We start from the raw sequence: 26540 nt of genomic DNA, 5'->3' as shown, positions 1-26540 counted from the left end.
TATACACCAATGACAAATATACTGAGAAAGAAACCAGGGAAACATTTTACAATAGGCACCCCTCACCGCAAAAATTACCTCAGCATAATCTTAACTAAGAAAGTGAAAATTAAAATTTCAAAACACTAAAGAAAGAAACTGAGGAAGACAATAGAAGATGTAGAGACTACCAATGCTCACAGATCAGAAAAGTAAAATTTGTGAAAAATCCATACTATCAAAGGAAACATACAGGTTCAATACAATCCCAATAAAAACTTCAATTCCACTTTCATAGAAAAAAAAAAGCAAAAATACATGCAGAAACACAAAAGATCCTACAGAGCCAAAACAGTCTTGAGCAATAAGAGTACTGGGCAAGAGTTTTCAAAGTGAAAGATGACGGTCAGTAATACAGGTACTTGTCCTGCATCCCTACCTCTAGAGAAGCATGTATTTTGGAACCGTAACAGGAAAGTGGCAGACAGGAGCAGACCTGGGAGCTGCCATCTTGCCCACAGTCTCCTGATGCTGAGGCCTAGTAGGGATCTAAATAAAATCAAGTTGCCTGAGGTCATAACTAAAGGGCTGCTTGTGGTGGTATTGTGTTCCCTGAAATATTGTGCACTCTAATAAACTTATCTGGGGTCAGAGACAGAACAGCCACAATATTAAACATAGAGGATAGGCAGTGGTAGCACACGCCTTTAATCCTAACATTCCAGAAGCAGAAATCTATCTGTTCAAGGATATAGCCAAGTATGGTGACTCATGCCTTTAATCCCAGAAAGTGAGCCTTTAATCCCAGGGAGTCATGGTAGAAGGCAGAAAGGTATATAAGGCATGAGGACCAGAAACTAGAAGCATTTGGCTGGTTAAGTGTTCAGGCTTGTAGCAACGCAGTTCAGCTGAGACCCATTCTGGATGAGGACTCAGAGGCCTCCAGTCTGAGGAAACAAGATCAGCTGAGGATCCGGTGAGGTGAGGTAGCTGTGGCTTGTTCTGGTTCTCTGATCTTCCAGTTCACCCCAATAAAAATTTAAGGTTCATGCTCCATCTGGCGCCCAACGTTCGTGGTACGAATTCATAAAAAAAAGGTGCTTGTGGGCCCCAGCTCAGGCCAGAGCTGCACTCGTCCGGTTGTGGTGATGCATGCGGGTTAGATTTGCTGAAGGGGCAGAGGCAGGAGGATCCCGAGTTTGAGGCCATCCTAGGAGACTTGCTAAGGAGAAGCTTCAGCTGGGACCTAGCCAAAAACAGTGGTGGGACCATGGAGGAAGTGGCAGCTGCTCCGAGTTGCTGGCTTCTTCTCACCATGTTGGTGACTGTAGTGATGCAGCCACCTGGGACAAATTGTTCAGAGAACAATTGCCAGGACCATCGTGTTACAAGAAAGCATCGGCAAAGGTCAGTTTGGAAAAGTTTGGTAAAACAAATGGTGGGAAGAAATTGCTGTGAAGATTTTCTTTTCTAGGGAAGAATGTTTATGGTTCCAAAAGACAGACATTTATTAGACTATGATTACTCCAAACCACAGAAAGGCCCCTCTCCCACCCCCCAAAAAAGTGAACCATGACCACGCCTAACGGTGACTTTGAAATCTTCAAAAAGACAACAGGACTCCACAATGATGATTCCACAAGGACTGTAGTAAAGCCATTAAGCTGATTAACACCACCAAAAGATTGATTTTGGACTACAAACTGCTTAGGACAATTTTGAGATGGCTAGCTGAGATTATCCAGCCTGACAGACTACTTGAATAAGGACTTGAAACAAGCCCTGCACTTTCTCATTATGCAGCAACTGGACAAATGATACAGTACTTGACAAGTAACCCAAAATTTTCTTTTCAGGATTTCCTAAAGATGGAAGTAATTTTAAGAAGAGGACACCCACATTCCCAAGAGGTGGGATGGGAGGTTTTGGTCATTTAATGAGTTATGGATATTGTCATTGTTTATGGTGGTTGGTTACAAGTTGTTAATTGTTAATGGTCAGGAAAAAAGCTGAACATGGAGATTAGATTCAGAAGTTTTGTTTAAAAAAGAAAGAAAACAGAAAAGAATATAGATATGAGATAGATCATTGAATCTATTCTGAGAAAAAAAGATAAAGAATAATAGGATAAATGGGTAGATCACTGATTCTACACTAAAAAGAAAAAGAGGAAGACATAAAAATGACAAAAGGTAGATTACTGAATCTATTATGGAAAGAAAAAATACTTTAAAAAAGGAATTACTTGTTTTAAATAAGATAAGTAATGAAATTTTTTTGTCTGAATTTGTCAAATGTTACTGGACTGGACATTGTTATATATATAATGGAATTTTTTGTCTGAATCTGTCAAATGTTAATGGACTAGACATCGTTAATGTAATCTTGACTGTGTATATTGTATATACTTATTGGATATAATTTTTCTTGTATAAGTTATAATCTTTTTTTAAAATTTTAGACAAAAAAGGGGAAATGTGGTGGTATTGTGTTCCCGGAAATAAACTTATCTAGGGTCAAAGACAGAACAGCCACAATATTAAACATAGAGGGTAGGCAGTGGTAGCACACGCCTTTAATCCTAGCATTCCAGAGGCAGAAATCCATCTGTTCAAGGATATAGCCAAGTATGGTGACTCATGCCTTTAATCCCAGGGAGTCATGGTAGAAGGCAGAAAGGTATATAAGGTATGAGGACTAGAAACTAGTAGCATTTGGCTAGTTAAGCATTTGGCCTGGTTAAGCATTCAGGCTTTTGAGCAGCAGTTCAGCTGAGAGCCATTGGGATGAGGACACAGAGGCTTCCAGGCTGAGGAAACAAGATCAGCTGAGAAGTTGGCCAGGTGAGGTTCGCTGTGTCTTGTTCTGTCTCTCTGACCATCCAGCATTTCACCCCAATACCTGGTCTGGGTTTGATCTTATTAATAAGAACACTTTACGATTCAGACCAAAGCTGCTCTTGAAAATTCCAAGATCCCCAGGAAAACTCAAGTTCACTGATCTCACATCTCATACTTAAGACTAAAATCCTTTGAATTTTGCAGAAATAAAAACATGGATTCACTTAGCTGCTGAAGATGTTAGTTTGGTAATTTGTATACCTCAGAATTGGAATCCGAGTTATTGATGTACTTACAATTGAAATACTATTGTGGCCTGATGTCTGCTTCAGGTTCCTAGAAGGGAATATGAGCAGGATTCCATCTGTGGTGATATATCTCAGGGAGATAGAGACTGGTGAGGACAATACCCTCCCCCTAAATAACACTTGGCTAGAGCTTTGAGTTTCAATTTAGATCATGTTATTAGAGTCAGTAAATAAAGTTTCATGTATGAAGTAGAGGAAGAAAAACCTGAAACTGCTAAGGTACAGTTTGCTTGGTGTGTACAGTTTAGGAGTCAATATCATTGAAAACACAGGCTAAAACTGTCCCTCTAACAGTGACAGCAATGTTTCCACACTGTCTGTTTCTCAAGACCTGGGATACCAAGTCTTACAAAAAATATATTATCATGCATTGATGATTAGAGAGACTATTGTTTGTCTGTGGGTGATCATGAGATGGATTTAACTTGTTTCAGTCAGTCAACTGTACAAAAGCCTCCACCTGATGCATAGCTAACTCATGATTTAAATAGTTGCACGGGTTTTGCTTTCAGACTGTTGAGGGATGGGATCTGAGAAGTAACAAGGCTCCTTTTTATATTACAATGGAGTTGGCAAAGTTGGTGTTTCCTGTCTGACCTATGGGATCGTTTAGTAGAGGAGAACTGACCACTAAATGAATGTAGAATCACCCAAGCAACATGAGAAGCAATAACCTTGGGAGGGCAGTGTACTGGTAAAGTGCTACATGCATGGGACCTTCGGGCAAAGGACAGACTCCGTGCTTCTGAAACTTCATGTGTGAAAGGGATGACAGGATGCTGTAGAGCAGCAGTGCTCAACCTTTCACAGGGGTTGCTAAGACCACCGGAAAACACAGATAACTGACATTACAGTTCGTAAGAGTAGCAAATTTAAAGTTATGAAATAGCAATGAAAATAATTTTATGGTTGAGGGTCAGCACAACATGAAAAACTGTTAAAGTGTCACAGCTTTAGGAAGGTTGAGAACTCCTCCTGGAGAGGCTGAGTAGGTTAAATATGCCACGCCCTCAGAACCTGCCTGGTGGAAAGTTATTATTCCAAGAATTAGCTAAATTTACTATTAGCAAGTAAATTGGAAGGTTCTATAAATAATTTAAAGTAAAACATAAGTAATCAGAAGTGTCCAATTTTCCAACTATTAATTAAAGAAGCTGATGCAGTAAAGATAAATCTCTTGGCTTTAGAGGAGAATTTCAAGACATCTGGAAGCATTTTCTTAAAAAAGACATGAAGAAAGTAAACATACTTTGAAGAAAAGCATACCAAAATGTGCTGTTTTCTCTTTTTTTGAAATCAAGATAAAATTTATATTATTGAAACATACAGATTGTAGATATGCAAATTAACAAACTTAAATAACTATATCTACCCAAGTAACCTTATCTAAAGCAAGATATGGAATGTGATGGCCATGAGGACAGCTCCACAGTTAAGAGGGCTAACTAGAAACTTAGTCAATTGTCCTGGCCTAGTGAGACCATGGATCTCAGAAGAAAATCTACTATTGCCTTTTTGCATAAATATTTAACTAAATTCTAAATCTTATTCTCACACCTACAGATAAGTGTAACCATCACCCCTCATCAAAGAAGCTTCCTTATATAGCAAATGGAGAAAACCACAACTGGACACACTACAGAGATCAATGGGTTGTTCCGATGGATACAGCTGCAGCACAGCTTCAGCATCTATGGCTCAGGGAACATCACAGAAGAGGGGCAGAAAGATTTTAAGGACCAGAGTACCAAGAAGTCTGCTGTGAGACTGCCTCTCCTAAAAACGGCTGCATAAACAGCATCTGAACAATGGCAATATCAACAGACAAGCTAACTCAGAAGAGGAAAGATCTCATAGGGTCCCACCCCTAGACTAAGAACTACAGGCAACTAATGATTACTGAGAGACAGGGAGAATTAGATTCTCCCAAGGATGTGCCTCCTGACTTGGTTATTCAATAATAATTGGTCACCCCTGAAACCTTATATATCTAAACAACAAAAATGGACTTAACAGGTTGTATTTATGTATACATGCATATGTAGCAATAACAATCAAAGAAAATGAGGCTCTCAATTTGAGAGTGAAGGGGAGGAGCTGGAGGGAAAAGGGGAAGTGATGTAACTATATCTTAAATAAAACGTTAAAGATTAATCAATTAAAATCCAATATAAAGCTCCATAGCTTTAGAATGGCTACTCTAATTGTGTAGAAGTTCAGTGAGATGTAGACTTGGGTGTCATTAGTTTTGGTGTATAAAGTTTTTATTAGCAAATTCTTTATAATAAAGTTTTAACTAATAAAAAATGAATAAAATATTTAATCCTTTCAAAAAAGCAGGCTAATTTCTCTTACAGAGATCCAAAGTTCAGTTTCCTGCACCCACTCTGGGTTACTCATATTGCCCATAACTCCAGCTCCAGGGGCATCCCATGCCTTGGCTTCAGCCTCTAGGGACAGCTGGACTTACCTGCACATATCTAAAACACATATACCATAATAAATAAACAGTAATGATTAAAATATGATACTGAATAATTTGGCTCCCTCTAAAGTTTTCTTGTTCTTCTTTCAATCTTTATTACTCTTAACCCACAGGCAAGCACTGAACTGATTGGTATTACTGTAAATTAACTTTGTATTTATATGAATTTCATATAAACTGAGTCATACTATAAGCAATCTGAAGTGGCTGGCTGGTCTCTTCACCTCACTTTGCAAGATGTCATTATTTTATTTTATTTCATTATTACTTCTTTGAGTGTTATTAAATTTTGTTATAGTCTCTTTTTTAATCATACATTATTCAGTATTATTGACTTGCTACATATTTGGGGATAATCCAAATGTTGTATTTTCTTCCTAATTCCACCTTAAAATTTATTTTATTGTTATTAGACGGGGTTATATAAGGGCATACTCTTCCACACCTCTTCCTCCTGTTAGTCCCCTCTGCTCCCCAGTTCCTCTCCTTTCTTGTCACTGCTACTTATATGATTTTATGAGACTATAAATTCTAAGACACACAAAAGAGAGAAACCATGTGGTAGTTGTCTTTCTCAGACTAGACTACCCTAATTGTCATCAGAGCTCCTTCATCCAGTAATTGATGGAAGCAGGTACAGAGATCCATAGCCAAGCACTGGGCTGAGCTCAGGAATCCTGTTGAAGAGAGGGAAAAAGGACTGTAGAGCCAGGGGGGTCAAGGTCATCACAAGGGAACCCACAGAAACAACTAACCTGGGCTCATAGGAGCTCACAAACTCTGGACTGACAGCTAGGAAGCCTGCATGGGACAGACCTAGGCCCTCTACATATGTGACAGTTGTGTAGCTTGGTCTATTTGTAGGACTCCTAGCAGTGGGATCAGGGCCTGTCCTTGGCACTTGAGCTGGCTTTTGGGAACCTATTTCCCATACTGGGCTGCCTCCTCACCCAGACTTAATACAAAGGGAGGAGCTTTGTCCTACCTCAACTTGATATGCCATGCTTTGTTGACACCCATGGGAGGCCTGCCCCTTTCTGAACAGAAACAGAGGAGGAATGGATGGAGGGTTGGAGGGAAGTGAGGGGGGCAGGGAACAAGAGGAGAGGAGGGAAGGGAAACTGAAGTCGGGATGCAAAATAAATGAAAAAAGTAATTTAAAAATTTACTTAATAAGATTAAAATGTGTATATTTGTATTGACATTTTGTTGCTCATGCCTACATGAGTGTATATGCATGTATGGGTGTGTATTTGTGTGTGTGTGCACGTGTGCATGCAAGCGAACACTCATGTCCAAGTCCAGAGGCCAGAAGAGGGCATAAAATCCCTCAGAGCTGAGGTTACAGCCATTTGTATCAATGGCTTGTAATGTGGTTACTTGAATCCAAGTCTCAGTCCTCATGATTGCACAGCATGTGCTCTTAACTACCAAGCCAAATTGATTCATATTCTATAGCTGTTAGAAACAGAAATCTAAAATCATTAATCATATCCATATTGGTTGATCATGTGGTTTAAAGTATAGCAATCTTTTTCCCTCTATTTTTTGACTAATTTTTCAAAAATTGTTATGTTTTTCTGATGAACTGACCCTCTTATATTTTCTTGCTTATCTCTGTGTGTTCAAGTTTAGTTTGATACTTAGTTACTCCAGGTTTTAAAATTTATGTTTATGATATGCATATTTCCAGTCACTTCACCTTGGAGCTCTTTATATTCATAACCTTTTGTTTTCCTGGCACATTAATCATACACTACACATAGTTGGTCTTGATTTGTGTTTTCTGTGGTGCCACAGATTGAATCCAGGGCCTCATGTGTGCTGAGGAAGCACTCTTGTCACTTAGCCTTACCTCTGGAATGCATCTTGCTTTTGAAGATGTCAGTCTGATAAGCAATGCCTGATTATTAGTTTCAACTAGGACAACTATTGTTGTTGGAACTCATCTGCCATTTTGTTGTTTTGGTTTGCCTGTCTGGTTGGATCTGCCTGTTCTGTATTCCATATCCTTTTCTCTCCTGCCTTCTTTGGGTCCAATAAATACATTTTACACTTCTATTTAAATGTCTCCAAGACTTTCAGCTTAACTTTCAAGACTATTGTTTTTCCTTTGGTGGTTGCTGAACATTAATGTTAACATGTACTAAAAGCACTTCTGCTTAAATTTTATGGAACAAGTTGATAATTCATTGTTGTAATTGCAATAATAGCATTTGGCCACAGTTAGCTTACAACATTTAAGAATTAGTGTTAAGTAATTAACCTTTCTCTTTAAATTTTTGCATGGTGTTATTTGAACACCAAAGAAGGAAACTAAAGTAGAAATTAGTATTAATTAATGAAGCATCAAACTGTTATAAAAATTAGTATTTTTGAAGTATTGTGATCTTTTTTAAGTGGATCGCTGTATTATATGATAACTAAAAACTGTTTGTTCACATGAAAATGAGCAGAATTTACTGCTTAACTCTGCACCTCCCCTCTCTTTCTGCCCCTCTCCTTTCCCTCCCCCCTTCCACACAGTGTTTTTGAGACAAGGTCTCATGTAGCCCAGGCTGATCTTGAACCTACTGTGTAGCTAAAGATAACTTCTAACTTCTGATCCTCTGACTTTTACCTCCCAGCTGCTGGAATTACAGAAATACCACACGTAGTGTCATGATTGCTTTTCCATTGCTGTGATAAGACACAAGGAGTAAAGCAAATTGTAGAAGAAAGAGTTCACTGGGGACCTGGCAGTCTCAGAGTGTTAGTGTCCATGACTATCACAGTTGGGAGCATGGAAACAGGCAGCAACAATGGCATTGGAGCAGGAGCTGAGAGCTCACATTCTGAACCACAAGTTGGAGGAAGAAAGTGTTACCTGGGAATGGCATGGGTTTTTGAAACCTCAAAGTCCACCACCAGTGACACACCTCCACCAACAAAGCCACACCTCCTACTCCTTTCCACATAGTTCAAACAACTGGAGAGGAAGCATTTAAATATATGAGTCTATTGGGGTGAGTTAGAGTGGGATTCTCAGTTAAACCAGCACACATGGCTAACACACTGACGTGACTTGTATATGAAACAAGTTTCTGAGATCACTCATAAGTGTCAGGTACCAAAATCCAATATAGAAGTTTCTTTCTTCTGGAAGAATATTTCCTAGTCCAGGAATAGGGCAGATAGATATAAAACTGGATTTAAAGAGAAAGTAGTTATTGATCAAGTGGACATGGTAGGGCATTTGAAAGCAGCTAATAGAAAATATATTTGCAGTGTCTTAAATGGTACATAATATTTTATTCAATGTTCTACTAGAAGCAGAAATTCTGACTACAAATACCACCTACACATCAACATAGAAGATAAAGGGCCATTACAATGTGAGTTGTTTTTATTTTTCTTTCCTCATGCCAGATAACAATTTTTCAAGCTATTAGGTGAAACAATGAAATCACAACAATGAAATCACAACTTTTAAGGTAAAAATGACTTTGAAATAGCAACTTCATTTAGTTCAACAAAGCAGAAAGCATAACCATGTTTACTAAAACAAATAAACTTGCCAACATCTTAAACTAATTCTTACACACTACATTCAGAGGAGTTACAAGGGTAACAGAAATGATGCTTTCAGGTCCTTTGTATCCAAGAAAGCAGATGCATTCTTCAGGTGGAAATGGAACCAATTTTTCTTTGCCAACAATTAAAGTGTTTCAGGATAGCCACAGTCAAGACCAATGAGTGGATTCAGAGATACAAGTGCCATTCTTATTCTAAGGATTGGCCATGAAGAAATCAAACACTCAACCTTTGATAATCAGGTGAGTTCTGAGAAGGGGTGGCAATTTCATTAGTCTAGAGTTAGTAAGAAATACAGTGGAGTCATTAGGCCATTTGATTGATTGATTATTCTAGACTGAACTAAGGTCTTATATTTTCCCAGCAAGCACTATCTCTCTGATCTATAACCCTAGTCTTCTTTCTACTTTTTATTTCCATGCAAGTTATCACTAGTTTGTCCAGGCTGGTCTTGAACTCACTCTAGCCCAGGTATGCCTTGGTATGTGAACCTTTCTGTCTCATCCTCCTGACTAGCTGAGGCTACAGTTCTGTTCTTCTAGAGCCTCCATTAAAATGTATATTTTTAACAAGATTCCCTAGCCTAATTTTTTTGATGTTCTATATTGATTGATGAAGTTTGATCACACCACTCTTTTACTGGAACTGGTGGGAATATTGAGAGCCGGGACCTAAGCTCAGATATTAAAATTGAATTGGGACAGTCCCAGCATAGAATATTTTTTTAATTTTGTAAACCAAAATAAAAAATAATTAGCAAACAACAAAAAGAACTCATTATAAAGAAAGAGATGAGAACCACAACTCTTTAAAATAGTTGAGGAGAGATAGTCTTAATACTGGGGCAGTCTCAAAACATTCAAAGCATAAGAAGTGTTCACTGTTACACTAGATATGTGCTCAGAATAGAGTTGGGGCTAGCATGAAAAGTAGCCAAACAAAGCCAGAGATAAAACAAAATGCCAAGATATTTTACAGTGTTCCAAACAGAAGGTGATAGATAGTCAATAGCCTGTCAAAAGCAAATAACAGCCTCCCTTTGCTTTTGAGACTGTGATCTCCACAAAGGAAGTAGATGAAAAACAAAAGGCAGCACAAACACAGCGCAAGACATGTTGCTTTGATGATTTATGTATGAGAGACAAAAAATAATTTGACTGAAGGATAAACGTAACAGTAGATGCTTGATCTGCCACAACAGACTAAACAAAAAATAGGACCTCAGAAGCAGTTTTGTGTAAGTCAGGATCCTGCTCTAACATTTATTTCCAGACAAAACTTTAGGATTAAGTTCAGAAATAGGAAACTGAACACAACAGAACTTGAGTTTAACCAGCCAGGGAAGCATCAAAGCTCATCTCTGTTGGCTTTTTACAACCTTTCACTCTAGAGACATTTACTCCTGAATTAACTTCATCAACATGCTGAGATGTAGCAATTGCATCACCTCTTAGGGCAGACACCACCCTCTGACTTAGAAAAGCCAGCCTCTGTGCTCCAGGGATAGGACATTCATAGCAATGAGAAGGAATGGCAGTCTTGGCCTTTTATTCTACACCAGGATTGTGTATAAGGCTGAGTTTAAATAGTAGCAATTAAAAATGTATGCTTAAACATTTTTAAAAAGAAACTCAACTCAATAAAATGGAAAAACCTTTAAGACAATCAATAAAGAATACAATTTTGGTACTTTAATAGTTCTGATGACAAATTTAAAATAACGAAGTCTGTTCAGGGTTATGAAGCTTGAAATAATTTTCACAATTGCAGTATAGCAGAAAATCACCATTAGGATAGCTAAGTTTAGTTTAATTCTAGTCAAAAATGTTATGTTTCGATTAAAAATAATGCCCTTGATTCAGCTAGCAAACTTCTTCTGTGTCCTGGATAACTGTCTTCAGTTTGCATCCTGAAGACATTTACATTTCTAATTAGGTGGTGAGTGTCATTTGAAGGCAACCTATTCAAATGTCAGAAAAGCCGTTAGTAGTCATGGCTGCTAATCTATACAGTTCAGACATTCTTTTTTTTTTTTTTTTTTTTTTTTTTTTTGGTTTTTTGAGGCAGGGTTTCTCTGTGTAGCTTTGCGCCTTTCCTGGAACTCACTTTGGAGACCAGGCTGGCCTCGAACTCACAGAGATCCGCCTGCCTCTGCCTCCCAAGTGCTGGGATTAAAGGCGTGCGCCCCCACCGCCCGGCTCAGTTCAGACATTCTTAAAAGGTAAAATTCTTCTAATAAACCATCCCTGGAATCTGAAAATCCTAAAGAGATTTTTGCTTCAAGTGCATATAACTATAACCATTATCCACATATTTATGAATTCTAAGAACACAATCTGGGTTCCCTTGCCAAGTGAGTTCAACAAGAATTTCTAGAGAAGCCAAGAACTTTAAATTAAATTAGGCTGAAAGAACTTTAAATTAAATTTTGGACATGTTACAAGATATATCTGGGTTTTGGAGACTGGAGACCACTGACTGTGATGCAACTGGGTTCCATTGGAGCCTAATGCATCCCACTTTCAGCAGAACAGATGAAGTGGAAACTAGTGTGTGACTGTATAAAAAAGAAATTTCATTTTTAAACATTAGCAAGTGTAATCAATCATTATAGAAAAGAAATACAATGAAGTGGATTTAAGTAGAACAGCTTATTGTTGCCATTCCATAGGTTCAGGTCAGGTGTAAGTAAAACAGCTTATTGTTGGCATTCCTTAGGTCAAACAAAAGGGATTTGTATTGTGAGAAAGAATCAGTTTTATAAAGCCATTACTCATAGGGAGTCTCCTACATAGATCATCATCTCTACTCTGTCCCAAAGAACTCTAGTAACCTATTTTGTTTGTTTGTTTTTATTCTGTTTCTGTTTTCCTTTTTGTGGTGTTGGGGATTAAAACTGGGGTCTCCATTTCTGCTAGACAATCTAACTTTCTGTAATACTTTGAAGATATTTATGTTATTGTTTTTAATTATGTGTATAAATGTGTGGGTTCCAAGAGTGACTAGAGGTGTCAGATCCCCTGAGCTGGCTTTACAAGCAGTTTTGAGCCTGCTGAGGTAGGTTCTGGGAAGTGAACTCTGATGCTCCTAAGTGCTTTTTGTTTCTCTATGGTGCTAGGGCTCAATGCCAAGGCCTTTGAACGTTTATCAAGTTCTGTCTGCAGCCAAGCATTCTTAGAAGAGATACAGCTAGATTCAGCTCAGATTGGTATATGGCAAAGGCACTTGAAACAATCTGAGGTGTGGAAAATGTTCATACTCATTGTGATTATTTTGGAATTCTGATGGTTCCCTGTGTTATCCATTATCTAAATACTATTTCAAAATGCAACAACTCCTTGCCAAGTGTACTTCAAATGCTACATTTTTTATCATGTGGTTTATTTAATTCCCCTCTCACCACCATCACAGTCTATTTCTAATGCACAGTTTAAGAACATATTTTGTTGTGTGATCCTTTAATGCTTTAAATAAAACTAAGATGTTACTGGGAATAATTGGTAATATGTTAGGGATCTACTTTCAATGTGCATTCTACAAAAATTAATTCTGTGAGAGGCTACTTGTAAGACAATTTTATAGCCAAATACTGGAGAAATGATAGACAGAATATCTTCGCAATCATCTTGAAGATTCTTTGGAGGACATATTCACTGAAGTAAAGAATTTATTTAACAATCACCCATTGTTATAAGCTTCAAGCCTGCAACAATGCTTGGTATAGCAAGCATTCATAAGATATGATTAAATGGATGAGTGAGTGAACCAAGGTGGTAAACAATTCTTCACTGAAGAAACTTTAATAATCATCCACTCAGAGGATCTCATACTTATTAACGAAAGATCACAGGAATCATTTTTTCCCTGTTAACAATATAGAATCTCCTGAGCAGGTTAAAATTAAACAAACAAGCAAACAAACAGAATAACGAAGAAAGAAAACTACAACAAACATGAAACTTCTACTTGTGTTAAGAATTTTAACATCACAAATATAACAGAAAAACCAGCAGTATCTTGGGAATGCCTTCCTTACATAGACAGAGGACTTCAGAAGCAGTGTGAATGAACACCCCACTTCACAGAATACGACATCTCCTCATTCCTGAAAGTGGGGTGACCTGATATTAGGACTTAGGATCAAAAGATACTTATTAACATCCTTCTCTGGAAAATCTTGAATTGGGAATTGCTAACAACTTTTGTATCCTGTGATTTTAGTTTTTTACAACTGTAATTCACAAGGGCCATCTACAAATATACCCATTTACTGATTTAATGCAATAATGAATAAAAAATTAATGCATCAAAACATGCTGGGCAAGTATGAAATGGTAGACAACTGGTGCAATGACACTTATAGAGAAATCAAGCTGTTGTTCTTTTAGATGGTCTGGTGTAAACTCTAGGATGTACATACATATAAGCATTGACCTAATAATGCACAGACCATTGGTTATTTAATACAGATTGAGTGGTTTAGGAACGATTTTCTACAGTTACAAGGGAAATAGCCTCAACTACATCCTCTATCAATCATCTATCTATCTATCTATCTATCTATCTATCTATCTATCTATCTATCTATCTATCACCTATCAATCAGTTACCTATCTATCATCTATCTACCTACCTATCTATCCATCTGTCTGTCTGTCTGTCTGTCTGTCATCTGTCATCTATCATCTATTTTTTCCTTTCTCCTTTCTCAGTCATTTTTTGTTGTTATTTTTGAGACAAGCTCTCCTTACTTATCTGAGACTGATCTTTAACTCATCATCATACTACTTGAGTCTCTTGTATGAGGTTCAGCTAATAAATCATATGAGACTACAGAAGTAACCCATGCATAGGCCAGTGTCAAAGTGTTTTCATGTCTGTATGATAGATGCTATTAAGAAATAGCAATATTTCCTTGAAGCAAATAAAGAATTTTTCATAAAAATACATTTGATCAGTATCTATCATAGCCATGAGCTAATATAGTTTAGTAAAAGTACATTTTAAAAAACAATTAATATTTTTCATGGTATTGTTTAGTTAAAAATCCATTTTCTTCAAAATTTCAAGTGCCAGTATAGATACTCCTAAATTCTCTTAGAAAAACTTTGTTACTTGTACATGTTCTTTTGAATATTTAAATTTTGTCCTTTGAATCACATAACAGATGAAAAGATTGATCACAATATATTTCCATACTTACTGTCCTATTTTTTAATTGTTTGTGCAAATCAACCAACCATACAACTCAGTGAAAGAAAACTTTTGTAACAAGTGTCTGCAGCTGTGCAGATAACTATACACACGCTGACCTAAGGAGAAGGGCAACACAGTGCAGCAATATGTGTGGATGATTGTCTGACCTCATAGATGGTGGCTGATGTCATGCAATTGTATAGACAAACACAAGGATTAGGATTTTGTTTCATTTTTTGACCCAAACCACTGAATTCTTCACATGTTAAACACCAATTGGAATGAAATCAAACCCTATTCTGTCTTTGGAATCCCACATGCCCTTTTATCCCATTAAAATGAATTAGTGTCTTACAAATGTTTACGAAAGAAAGATAAGCACTCCTACCTCCATTATCTTTGAGATGCAGTGCTATCTTTGTGTCATCTGAAAGAGAAGTTGGACGTTATTACACAAGAAAAAGATTTTAAAGATGCTTGAATCTCATACTGGCTAACTGAATTAACTGCCTTAACTCAAACACTTGCTGTTCAGAATTTAGAGAATAGATTCTAGCTTAGTGAGAGAGCAAGCACCAATTTTACATGATGCAGTAATAAAATTTCTCAGTGATTGTTTGGACTAAGGTATTAGTTACATATCTGAGCCCCAACTCTGTGAGAATGATAAAAACTGTAGTTGTAGCATGAAATAGGTTTTTAACTTTCTAAAACAATTACAATAGGACATTATTTATTGAAATCAAGACTGAAAATATTACAGATTAAGAGGAACAGCTAGGATTTATCAATATTTAAAGGCTTATCTTAAAAATTTATATCAGTAATGGATACATCTGTACCTGAATGGATAAACATGGGGTATAATTTTCCATTTCAAAAGTTATATTTTACTATGAAAGTTAGTGTTTCAATTAAAGCATTTTTTCACAGTCTTTAGAATAATGACCCAAAATAATTTGAATTTAACTATATGTTTCTTTTAAGAGAAAAACAAAGCAGTTGGCATTTAACCTCCATCTCTCTTCATTCCACTTACTTTATAATAGCCACTTAAGGCTTCAAATTTAACTTCCTATTCCAAAGAAAGCAGCGCTTATGACAATAAGATATGAAAGTATGTTCTCCCCTAAATAAATACTGTAGCCCCTCCTTCTTACTAATACCATATAGAATAGAAAGTTATCAAATATTGACTATTAAATTTCCTCCACACATGAATTTTACCTAAAAAAAACTTTAGTAGTTTTATTTTCTCCATAAAAGGAGGTACCCTTCAAGAACAATTTTATGATGCTCACAGTGTCTCTGTGATTGACTACATTCAGAAAATACTACTATATAACTGCATGTTAGTAAAATGATCTACTGCTCAGAATTTCATATCAATAGTCATTTTATGTGCATATTTCTTTTGAATCCTGTGTCAGGAATGTAGTCTGGCGACAACTAAATTTAGTCACATAAAAAGAAGCAAATGGTTCTTTTCTAGGGGGAACAAAGAGCCAGATTACTCATAACCACTAATGCTTAACAAGAGAAATGACATATATAAAGAATTTCAGCATATGTTTTCAGCCCATAGTAATTCAGAATCTGAGAAATCCTTTGGAAAGTTAATTGGCCAAAGAATATTCTTTTCCTCCAGTAAACAAGAGTTACCCATTAATCTTTTCTTTCCTATAAAAATAAGCAAACCATCTTGGCACCTTCCGTGGGCAGGCTGGTGGGCAGCTGGGATGTCACGGCTCTCCTGGTGGTGGTCAGGACTCTGAATTGCATGGTCGTTGTGTGTAAGGTCGTGGTAGTTTGAGATGCCTCCACTGGCTCTGTGCTCTCACACATCTTCTCTTTTGACTAGCAGGAGACACAGAAGTGAAAATCAGCAGACTGGACACATTTGTGTCTTTTAAACTTACATAAAAGAAATTGAACTGTAAAGCACAAAAACATCTCAAATTGATAGAAACAATAAATCATTTTGGGGTCAGACTATTTATACATTTTGCTAATTTATGAAGAATATAAGATAAGAGAGAGGGGGATGTAACAAATTACAACAAATTATACACTTCTTTTAGATATTTGGAATCATCATTTTCATTTGTATTTAACTTTTTATATTATTCTTTATCTCACCTTTCTTTATATGACAGATATATCTAAGAAATATGTAATGTCGAAAAGTAAAAGAAGTTAAAGTTAGAAAAAAAGCATGTGCCTATAAAGAAGATTTAACACCTATTTGGATGGACAAAGGGACAATGCTATATCTTAAACATTTCCTCATTGCCCCAGGCTCTTTTATGACCTCAAAATTAATCTCCAAGTTGAGCAGAAATTTTAAATTTTGTTTTCTCCTATGAAATATCCAATACCACACAGATAAAGCCCTCATTTAAACACAGCTTAATTCTTCCGAACAGGGCTACACAGAAGATACCAGGGAGATTAACATTTCCTGCATTTTTATTTATTTATTTACTTACTTATTTATTTATTTACTCATTCATTCATTCATTCATTCATTCATTCATTCATAACCCAAAAAAGTAAATCCCACAGCTTTCACAAGTAAGGACTTCAGATTCTATAGTTAAAAGTTGATGTTGTGAACAGCCTCTTTGGGCTTGAAAGACCCCATCTCTCCAATAGAAGGTGGCCGCTCTAAACATGGGCGGGACTCAGGACATTTTCGAAAATTATTAATAAGTAACTGTCTTGGCATTAGTGGAGGATGAAGCATCTTATCAGCAGTGAATGAAGAGTCCCTGGGAAGCAGCTTTTTCATTAGTCAGATATACTACAGGTTTAGGCTTGTTCTCTCCTCAAATCGCCCTATCTTCTCAGCTCCAAAGACTCAAAGATCCCTTTAGCTCTGACTTCTCACTAGCTATAATCCACATTTCCCGATATCCAGATGGAAATCTCCAGAACTCTTCTCAAAGCCCATTTATCTTGTTTCATTCCACTTGTCTATCTTTCTACAGAAATTCTTCTCCTTTGAACTCACGATAATTGCTCTACGTTAATCTCCCTTCTTCCAGCATCTCCACCTAACTTTTCGATACCTTCAAGTTTCTCATATTTTTAAGCACCTTGTTGGAAAATGCCCAATTCTGGACAAAGTGAAAAATCTTCCTTAACCTTGCTCACTCCAAAGGCAGGCAGGACAGAATGGTCACCCCCACTGGAAACTCCACAAACTACTCAGCATTCTCATTCAGAAAATCAATGGTGCCTGGAAACGACTTTGTGTCCGGATAATAGTATGTTTAAAGCCAGAGTACCAGTTCCTTCACTCTACTTAACAACCACAATCCCACAGTGATTCTCCCTGTTTTGCCCTGGGTTCACCTTTCATAGCCTTGATGAAAGAGACCATCAGCAGGATTTCTTTACACATCATACTTGTTTGTGCCTGAACATATGCCCCCTTTCTTCTATTCCAGAGGGCAGCTACCAAAATTCCTTATAGATATTCTTTCCAGCTGCATTCAATTCGGTCCACACTTTGGGTTTTGGAAACTTGATATTTGGATGAATTTTTTTTTTCTTTTCAACATCAGTTATTCGTCATTCTCTGATGATTTGTTATTGCTAACATTCAAACATATGTAAGCATGCCTAATCTTATACTCTATCTCCCCCCTCCCCCACAATGCTCCACAATACATCCTGGCATTGCATTATTCTATTTTTCCATCAAGTCATATTCAGACTTCCTAGCAGTTTGTTGTATCTTGGTCATCTCAGATTCTTGGTTTCCTCACTTAGTTACAGTGCTACTGTAGCATGTTCAACTTGGAATGTCTCCTATCAGTGTTTCCACATATCTCTATAGTTACTAAATCTCCCAATGGACACCTATGGCTAATTCACACTGGTGAACACAGATGCCCACTCTCAGTTTCTGTGACACACACTCACTTATCTTTTGACTCCTCTCTTACAGCTCTTTTGCTTCCTTCTCATTCTACCTCCCTTCAGGTTTGTAATTCTTATGGATATTTCTTGACCTTTCCTTTCACTCTGTGTTTTTTCATGCACTTCCATCTCTATACCCAGGTTTTCGTTTAACATCTTGACATTGGATGTTTACAAATCTGTATCTCAAGTTGATCTTCTTCTCTTGAAAACTGGGCTCAATCATTCATTGATTGAAAAGACATATTCATGTGGATATCCTGGACATCTCAAAATAAAGAAGTCTGAGATGGGATTTGCTATCTATTGCTCTCAATGAGTAGTTATTGCTAAACATCTTTGTGTTTAAGGTGAAATCTTGGATTTGGTTTGCTTTTGCATTTACAAAAGAAGATGGTTGTGTATATAATGTAAATTAAAGTAGTATTAGACTTTTCAAGACATGAGAAAACCTCTAAATATGCGTTTTAATTATCTTCCCATCATTCCTCCCCAAAGCCCTATATGCTCTAAAGACAGTAGGAATAAAATACATTAAGTAACAGTTAAAAGCACAAATATAAAAGCAGTGCTGGCCTGGAGGAACAAATGCCAATAAGTATTGCTTAAAGGAGACCAACCTTGCATCAGCAGTAGATGAGGTAATAAATATAAACCTTCTCCTGTGACGGCAGAACCAGGGGTATCCTGAAACCCATGAGTCCTACAGGCCAACTCTCTTTGTCAGAAAGCATAGTCTACTCAGGCAGGGCGAATTCCCACAGACTAAGATGAAATTAATGCACATTTCTAATTACATGAAATGAAAAGGAACACAAAGAGAAAGAGTCTGATAGAGAGTTAGCAAAACCAGTGGACAATTTGTGTCTGCTACCGAAACTAAAGTGAAATTCAGAACCTAAAGTGCCAACACATCTCACACTATAGTGAAGACTTTAATGTGAATGACAAGGATTAAGATAATTTTAAGATTTATAAAATATTGACAGTGGAGGCTAAAGAGATGGCTCAGTAATTAAGAGAATTGACTGCTCTTCCAGAGGACCCAGATTCAATTCCTAGCTCTCATGCAGTGGCTCATAAGCATCTATAACTTCAATTCCAGGGGATCTGATGCCCTCTTCTGGCAATTCACTCACATAGCAGCAAACTATGCAGGCAAAACACCACCCCCGCGCCCCCCCCCCCCCCCCCCGCCATAAAACTAAGAAGCTCCTGCTATGTACATTTGAAATGTATTTGTTATGCACAAATGCTGGGGGATGTCTTTCTGTATGCTGTGAATATATGTTGTTTTCATTGGTTAATAAATAAGCTGCTTTGGCCTACAGCCTATGGCAAGGCAGATTAGAGGCAGGCTGGAAATCCAAGGAGAGAGACAAGAACGAGAAAGGCAGAGTCTAGGGAGACACCAGCACCACCAGGAGAAGTAAGATATGAAAGTACCGGTAAGCCGAGGCCACATGGCAACTTATAGATTAATAGAAATGAGTTAAGTTGAAAGAGCTAGCTAGCAAGAAGCCTGAACCAATAGGCCATACAGTTTGGAAGTAATATGTGTATTTACTTCATCATGAATGTAGGACAATGGGTGAGAGAGATTTGTCTGGACGGCAGGGGGCCAGGCAGGACCCAAGAAACTTACAGCTACACAGGAGTTACCAGCTCACTTGGTTCAGTTAAGTAGAACACCACATGCAACATGGTGAATTTATTAGTCAGTGGTATAATATCTACATATTGTGTTGGAAAAATACTCTGGCTGTAGGTTGTGTAGCAAAAAGGCCAATATGACAACTGTCAGGATAGTCCAGGCCAGAGCTGTGGGTCATTTAGACTAATGTGGAGACCACTGTGATGGTGGTGGTAAAAGAATGAGTGGAAACACATGAACTGTGAACCAATAGCTGAGGAGCCCGCATGGAACTGGATCAGGCCCTCTGGATAAGTGAGACAGTTGATTAGCTTTAACATTTAGGAAGCCACCAGGCAGTGGGACTGGGACCTGTCCTTAGTACATGAGCTGGCTTTGTGGAACCTAGGGCCTATGCTGAGACATTTTGCCAGGCTGACCTGAATCCCCAGGGGAGACCTTGCCTTGGAGGAGGTGGAAATGTGGGAAGCATTGCGGGGAGGAAGGCTGGGGGGTGGGAGGAGGGAGGACAGGGGAATCCATGGCTGATACATAAAATTAAATTAATTATAAAATAAAAATATATTTTAAAAATAGATAAATAAAAAGAATTAGTTGGTTTAATGGATGTGAGAACTAAGAAAGTATTTTATATTTCCTTTTATATTCTTTAAAAAATCTGTAATAGTTTAGCAAGTTTAATACTACTGTAATTCTGAAGTACAATATGAAAATGAGTACATGTGATTGTATTGTGAAATTTAAGCACTAGTACTATCAATGACCAAGAATGTGTTTGTTCCTAGTATTGTATGCTACTTTCCCGTATTAAAAACACTTCTCAGACTGATTCATCAGTGAAAAACACTGTTGTTTTCCCACTTATCTGTGTTAATCTCTGTAGCTGTTTCTTTATTTTTGAAATTCACTATCCTATACCTGAGAGAATACTGAGCCCTCATCTTATGTAAGGAAAATAGACTGGAGTTGATTAACTTGTGTACTTACCTGTGAGGAAAGGATTGCTTACCACAAAGCTAGTGATGTGGATAATTTAATTACAGAAAACAGGAAACATGGATTATTACAGAATGCACTAGATTCTGACCTTCTTTAATGATATCACAGTCCAAAGAACATGGTAAATTATCCACCATTGTACTTGGGAGATTTTTCTCTGCCTTGTATGTTTTATAGGGAGAATACTCTGGAGCAAGAAAACTAAAATATCTGGATCATATTCTGAACCTTTACACAATTATGAACATTCATTTCAAGTATTTTTTGAGAAAACCATGACTACGTGAATGTGCTGGCTAGTTTTATATCAACTTGGCATGCAAACTAGAGTTATCTGAAAGGAAGGAATGAACCTCAATTGCGAAAATGCCCCCATAAGATCCTGCTACAGGGCATTTTCTTATTTATGATTGATGATTGATGGGGGAGGGCCCAGCTCATTGTGGGTGGTGCCATAACTGGGCTGGTTCTATAAGAAAGCAGGCTGAGGAAGCCAAGGGGAATGAGCCAGCAAGCAGCACCCCTCCGTGGCCTCTGCATCAGCTGCTGCCTCCAGGATCCTGCCCTGTTTGGGTCCCTGTCTGATTTCTTTCAGTGATGAACAGTGATGTGGAAGCGTTAACCAAATAAACCCTTTCCTCCCCAACTTGCTTTTTAGTTATGGTGTTTCACTGCAGCAACAGAAACACTAACTAACACAATGAACAAAACAAGGATCTGAAAACACAATCAGATTTGTCAATGTTTTGTCTTTGGACCTGTGTCAGATAACTGAGATAGATGATTTGTGTAAATCACTCTAATTCTCCAAGTGAATCTCAAAAATCAGATTAAGGCTCCCATAATAATAGTGTAACTAAAAGTTCAACAGTGTTGGCTGGTTGATTGGTTGGATTTTTGACATAGAGTTTCACCATGTACTTCAGGTTAGCCTCAAATTCATATGCATGCTATGATTACACGTATAATCCATGTTGACTTTCAAGAGTGTTCCTTTTATTTATATATCTTAAATTTTATTTTGTGATACTGAGATCTGACTGAGGGCCTCACACATGCAAGACAACTGTTAAGTCACTGAGGTGCATTCTGAGCCCCAGAATGGTCTCAAAGATCTCTATGAATCATCCAACCCTGAGTGTATTTTCACAAAGCTCCTAGTAGCACAAGATATTCCTAGTGTTTCCTACAGTAGCACTGCAGCTTGACTAGATTCACTACATGAGAAAATGCATGTCATTGTTCATTGTCATTAAAATTTATTGTTTAAAACTTAACAAAGGAGGAATCTGGAGAGATGGCTCAGTGGTTAAGAGTACATACTACTCTTAAAGAAAACTGAAGCTTGGCTTTCAGTACCCACATCAGGTGGCTCACTGTCCCCTATAACTCCATCTCCTGATGGAGGGACCTGCTGTCCTCTTCTAGACACGGTGAGCATATCATGCATGTGATGCACATACATTCATACAGATAATCACACTTAATAAGAGACAAGAAATACTTAATGAACAATAAAAAAACTTAGGGAGCTTTGAAATGACTGGCAGTAAGATTCAGGGAAACTTTAGACAGGTTAAAATTGATTTTTCATGTGAAAAAATGATAATCACATTATCCTACTGTTACACCACTTTGCTCTTATTAGTTCCCTGTGATCAATCTTTCCCCTCCCACAGTCATTTTGCTATTTGAGATTAGAAGAGGAGCAATGACTGCTTAAATGACAAAAAGAACAAATATTTAGAAGATTTGCCTTTTGTACATCCAAGTTCAAATCCTGAATCTCCAGTTCTCTATCCAGGTACCTAAGGCCGTGAGCTCTCATTTACACTCCCAACACCATATTCCGTCACCCCTTCTTTCCTTCATGACAGTAACAGTATCTCTTCAGAGGATGGGTAAGAATAAATTGTGGTGATACATGCAAGCCATTAGCCCCAACATTTGGCATACATTAAGGATTTGCTTTCAGTGTCTATAGCTTTTTTTTTAAAGAACTAAATTAGATACCATTCTAATTAAGTTGCAATGTCACAAGTTATGTCAAGTTGGTCCCAGTGATTTACAATAGAACACACCTGTACCTCTTCCGGACATCCACTATCCACCCAGTCCTGCCGATGGCGATCAAATCCACTGGAACATCTTCAAAAAGACCCCATTGTAGTTGAAGAGAAGAAGCATAGTATGTAAGGAGGGGAACAGAAAGAAAAAGACTGGTAAATAAATAGTTCTCGGATTTTCAGTTTAGTACAACATCCATTTTCTTCAGATGAACTGAATACTCGAGACACACTGTACCATTCATTGGTTGACTTCCCTCACTCACTGTGAGCATCACATATAGCAAAACCTCACTCCCCTGAGGCCTACCACAGTACACAGTGCAGACATAATCCTAAGCAAAATAAACAAATCACCAGTATATAATGTTGGATTTCTTTCCCTTATTTTCCCAGTTAATCACTAAAGAAATGCTTACAAATCATTTGTAGTCATCATTTTAAAACTATTTCTTGTTCATTTATTTATGTATCTCCATCTTGTAAACTCTTGATTGTTATTAAACTCAGAGGTGTTGAAGTCTTCAAACAGCTTCCATGGGATAACCTTTAAGCCAGTCTCAATCTTTCCAATGCTGAGACGTTTTAAATACAGTTCCTCATGTCATGGTAACACCCAACCATAAAATTATTTTTGTGGCTACTTCATAACTGTAATTTTGCTACTTCTATGAGTTGTAATGTAAATATCTGGTATGCATGATATCTGATATGCAACCCTTGTGAAAGGGTTGTTTGACGCACAAAAGGGTTGTGACCCATAGGTTGAGAACTTTGCTTTAAACCCTGGTTAAAAAAAAAAACCTGTTTGATAGTAGGGTAGTAGGGTGATCTTAACTCTTAGGCTATATAGGATAGACTACACTGAAAACATGACTTATTGTGAATGTCAGAGTTTATTCCAAGATAGATCCCTGTTCCATTCTGAATAGGTTGCTTTTTTGGAGACCTGGAGCCTGAGATACAAATAAGATGAATGGCAGGCATATTCTATCCCTGCAGGACTGATCCTCTATGAGAACCCTGGACATCCAAGCAGGCTGAGCTCCTTGGTTGACAACATTCCCGTTGTCGCACATTGCTGCCAAAAGAAAACAGCTGCAAGCTAATGCCTGGTCTCACAAGGTCTGTTGGGCGATGTCCTATGAATCTTTTCCCAATCCTACTTTTAATTCATTTTCTTTACCTATAATAAATGACAACTTTGAGCATAACAGCTTTTTGTACCATGTGAGTCTCTCCAGGGATCTTGAGTATGTTTTGGGGAAATGTTCAGCTATGCATGATTAGGTCACTCCAAAAAATCATCTGATTTGGCAAGCACCACATCAATAAAATCTTGTTCAGTCTTTTCTTCAATGGGAATATTTTCCTATTTTATCTACCCTTTACAGCACATTCATTTTTAAGACCCAGTAGTTTTAATCAAGAGCATGCCCCCAATGAAGCTTTGTAAGTACTGTGGCCAATTTATTTTTATTTTTATTTTTCAGCTTTTCTCCTTCATAAAACAGTTCATTTACCTTTATCTTTTTTAACAATTTAATTTTGGGGTGTGTGTTTGTGAATGTGTGTGTGTGTATGTGCACATATGTGTGTGTGTGTGTGTGTGAATGAGTGTATGTATAGCATATGTCCATGCATGCTAGTGGTCGTGCATGCCTGGGTCTCACAGGAGGAGATTGTCAGTTGTCCTATTCTATCACTCAGTGCCCTATTCTCTTCAAACAAAGTTTCTCACTGAACCTGTAACTAGGCTGGTGGCCATCAAGCCCCAATATTCTCTACCTCCAGCCTCCCAAAGCACTAGGGTCTCAGGTGTGTAAGTGACTATATTCAGCTCTTGTCAAGAATTTTGGGGATTTTATTGCACACATATGCACACCTGATTTTTGACAAAGCAGTCAAAATTGTATAATGGAAAAAAGAAAGCATCTTCAACAAATGGTATTGGTATAACTGGATGTCAACATGTAGAAAATTGCAAACAGATCCATATCTATTGCCATGCATAAAACTCAAGTCTAAGTGGATCAAAGACCTCAACATAAATCCAGTTACCCTGAACCTGATAGAAGAGAAAGTAGGAAGTAGCCTTGAACACCTTGGCACAAGGAGATCACATTCTGAATATAACACCAGTAGCACAGACACTGAGAACAACAATTAATAAATGGGACCTCCTGAAACTGAAAATCTTCTGTAAGGCAAAAGACACTGTAAATAAGACAAAATGACAGCCTACAGAATGGGAAAAGATCTTCACCAACCTCACATTTGACAGAGGACTGATTTCCAAAATATATAAAGAACTCAAGAAACTAGACATCAAAATACCAAACAATCCAATTTAAAAAATGGGCTAAAGATCTAAAAAGAGAATTCTCAACAGAAGAATCTCAAATGGACAAAAGATATTGAAGGAATACTCAACATCCTTAGTCATCAGGGAAATGCAAATCAAAACAACTCTAAGACACCATCTTACACATGTCAGAATGGCTAAGATCAAAAACACTAATGACAGCCTATGTTGGAGAGGATGTGGAACAAAAGGAACACCTCTACACTGTTGGTGGGAGTGCAAACTTGTGCAGCCACTTTGGAAATCAGTATGGCGGTTTCTCAGAAAATTGGGACTCCATCTACCTCAAGACCGAAATGATACCATTCTTTGGCATATACCTAAGGAATGCTCAATCATACCACAAGGATACTTGCACAACTATGTTCATTGCAGCATTATCCATAATAGCCAGAACTTGGAAACAACATAGATGCTCCTCAATTGAAGAATGGATAAAAAAATGTGGTGCACTTACACAGTGGAGTACTACTCAGGAGCAAAAAAGCAATGACATCATGAAATTTGCAGGCAAATGGATTAAACTAGAAAATATCATCCTGAATGAGGTGACTCAGATTTAGAAATACAAGCATTGTATGTATGCACTCATAAGTGGATATTAGTTGTAAAGCAAAGGATAACCAGACTACAATCTACAGTGCCAGAGAAGCTAGCTAAGAAGGAGGACCCTAAGAGGGATTCATGGATTGCCCTAGGAAAGGGAAATAAATAGGCTCTCCTGAGTAACCTGGGGGCAAAGGGGGGGAAAATAGAGGGTAGAGGGTGGGGGATGAGAACATAAGGGAATGGGATGGTCGAGCTGGAACAGGGACAGAGTAGGAGAGCAATAAAAAAGATATCTTGACAAAGGGAGACATCATGGAGATAAGGAGAAATCTGGTGTGAAGGAAGTTCTCAGGAATCCACACAGATGACTCCATCTTAGACTACTGGCCATAGTGGAGAGGGTGGCTAAGCTGGCCTACCCAGGTAAGCAGATTGGTGAATACCCTAACTGTCATCATAGAGCCTTCATCCAGTAACTGATAGAAGCAGATTCAGAGATCCATAGCCAAGCATCAGGACGAGCTCCAGGAGTCCAGTTGAAGAGAGGGAAGAAGAATTCTATGAGCAAGGGGCATCAAGGTCATGATGGGGAAATCTAC

At 37.7% G+C, this 26540-nt stretch overlaps 1 protein-coding gene across 2 annotated transcripts in view; it reads right to left on the bottom strand.

Moving 5' to 3' along the window:
- The window catches only part of Plxdc2 (plexin domain containing 2), a 401580-nt gene that overhangs the window by 37506 nt on the left and 337534 nt on the right, over nucleotides 1–26540 (bottom strand). The window contains exons 11-13 of one of the 2 annotated variants that reach the window (XM_028870488.2): nucleotides 23043–23109; nucleotides 16091–16238; nucleotides 14770–14808 (exon numbers count right to left, since the gene is read on the bottom strand). In XM_028870488.2, coding sequence (XP_028726321.1) covers nucleotides 14770–14808; nucleotides 16091–16238; nucleotides 23043–23109 — 254 coding nt within the window. The remainder of the gene's footprint in view (nucleotides 1–14769; nucleotides 14809–16090; nucleotides 16239–23042; nucleotides 23110–26540) is intronic. The other variant, XM_028870489.2, reaches the window with a different exon arrangement.

Source organism: Peromyscus leucopus, chromosome 5 (assembly GCF_004664715.2).
Source record: "Peromyscus leucopus breed LL Stock chromosome 5, UCI_PerLeu_2.1, whole genome shotgun sequence".
In the NCBI taxonomy this organism is placed as follows: Eukaryota; Metazoa; Chordata; class Mammalia; order Rodentia; family Cricetidae; genus Peromyscus; species Peromyscus leucopus.
This window is presented reverse-complemented; position numbering and strand designations above follow the sequence as displayed.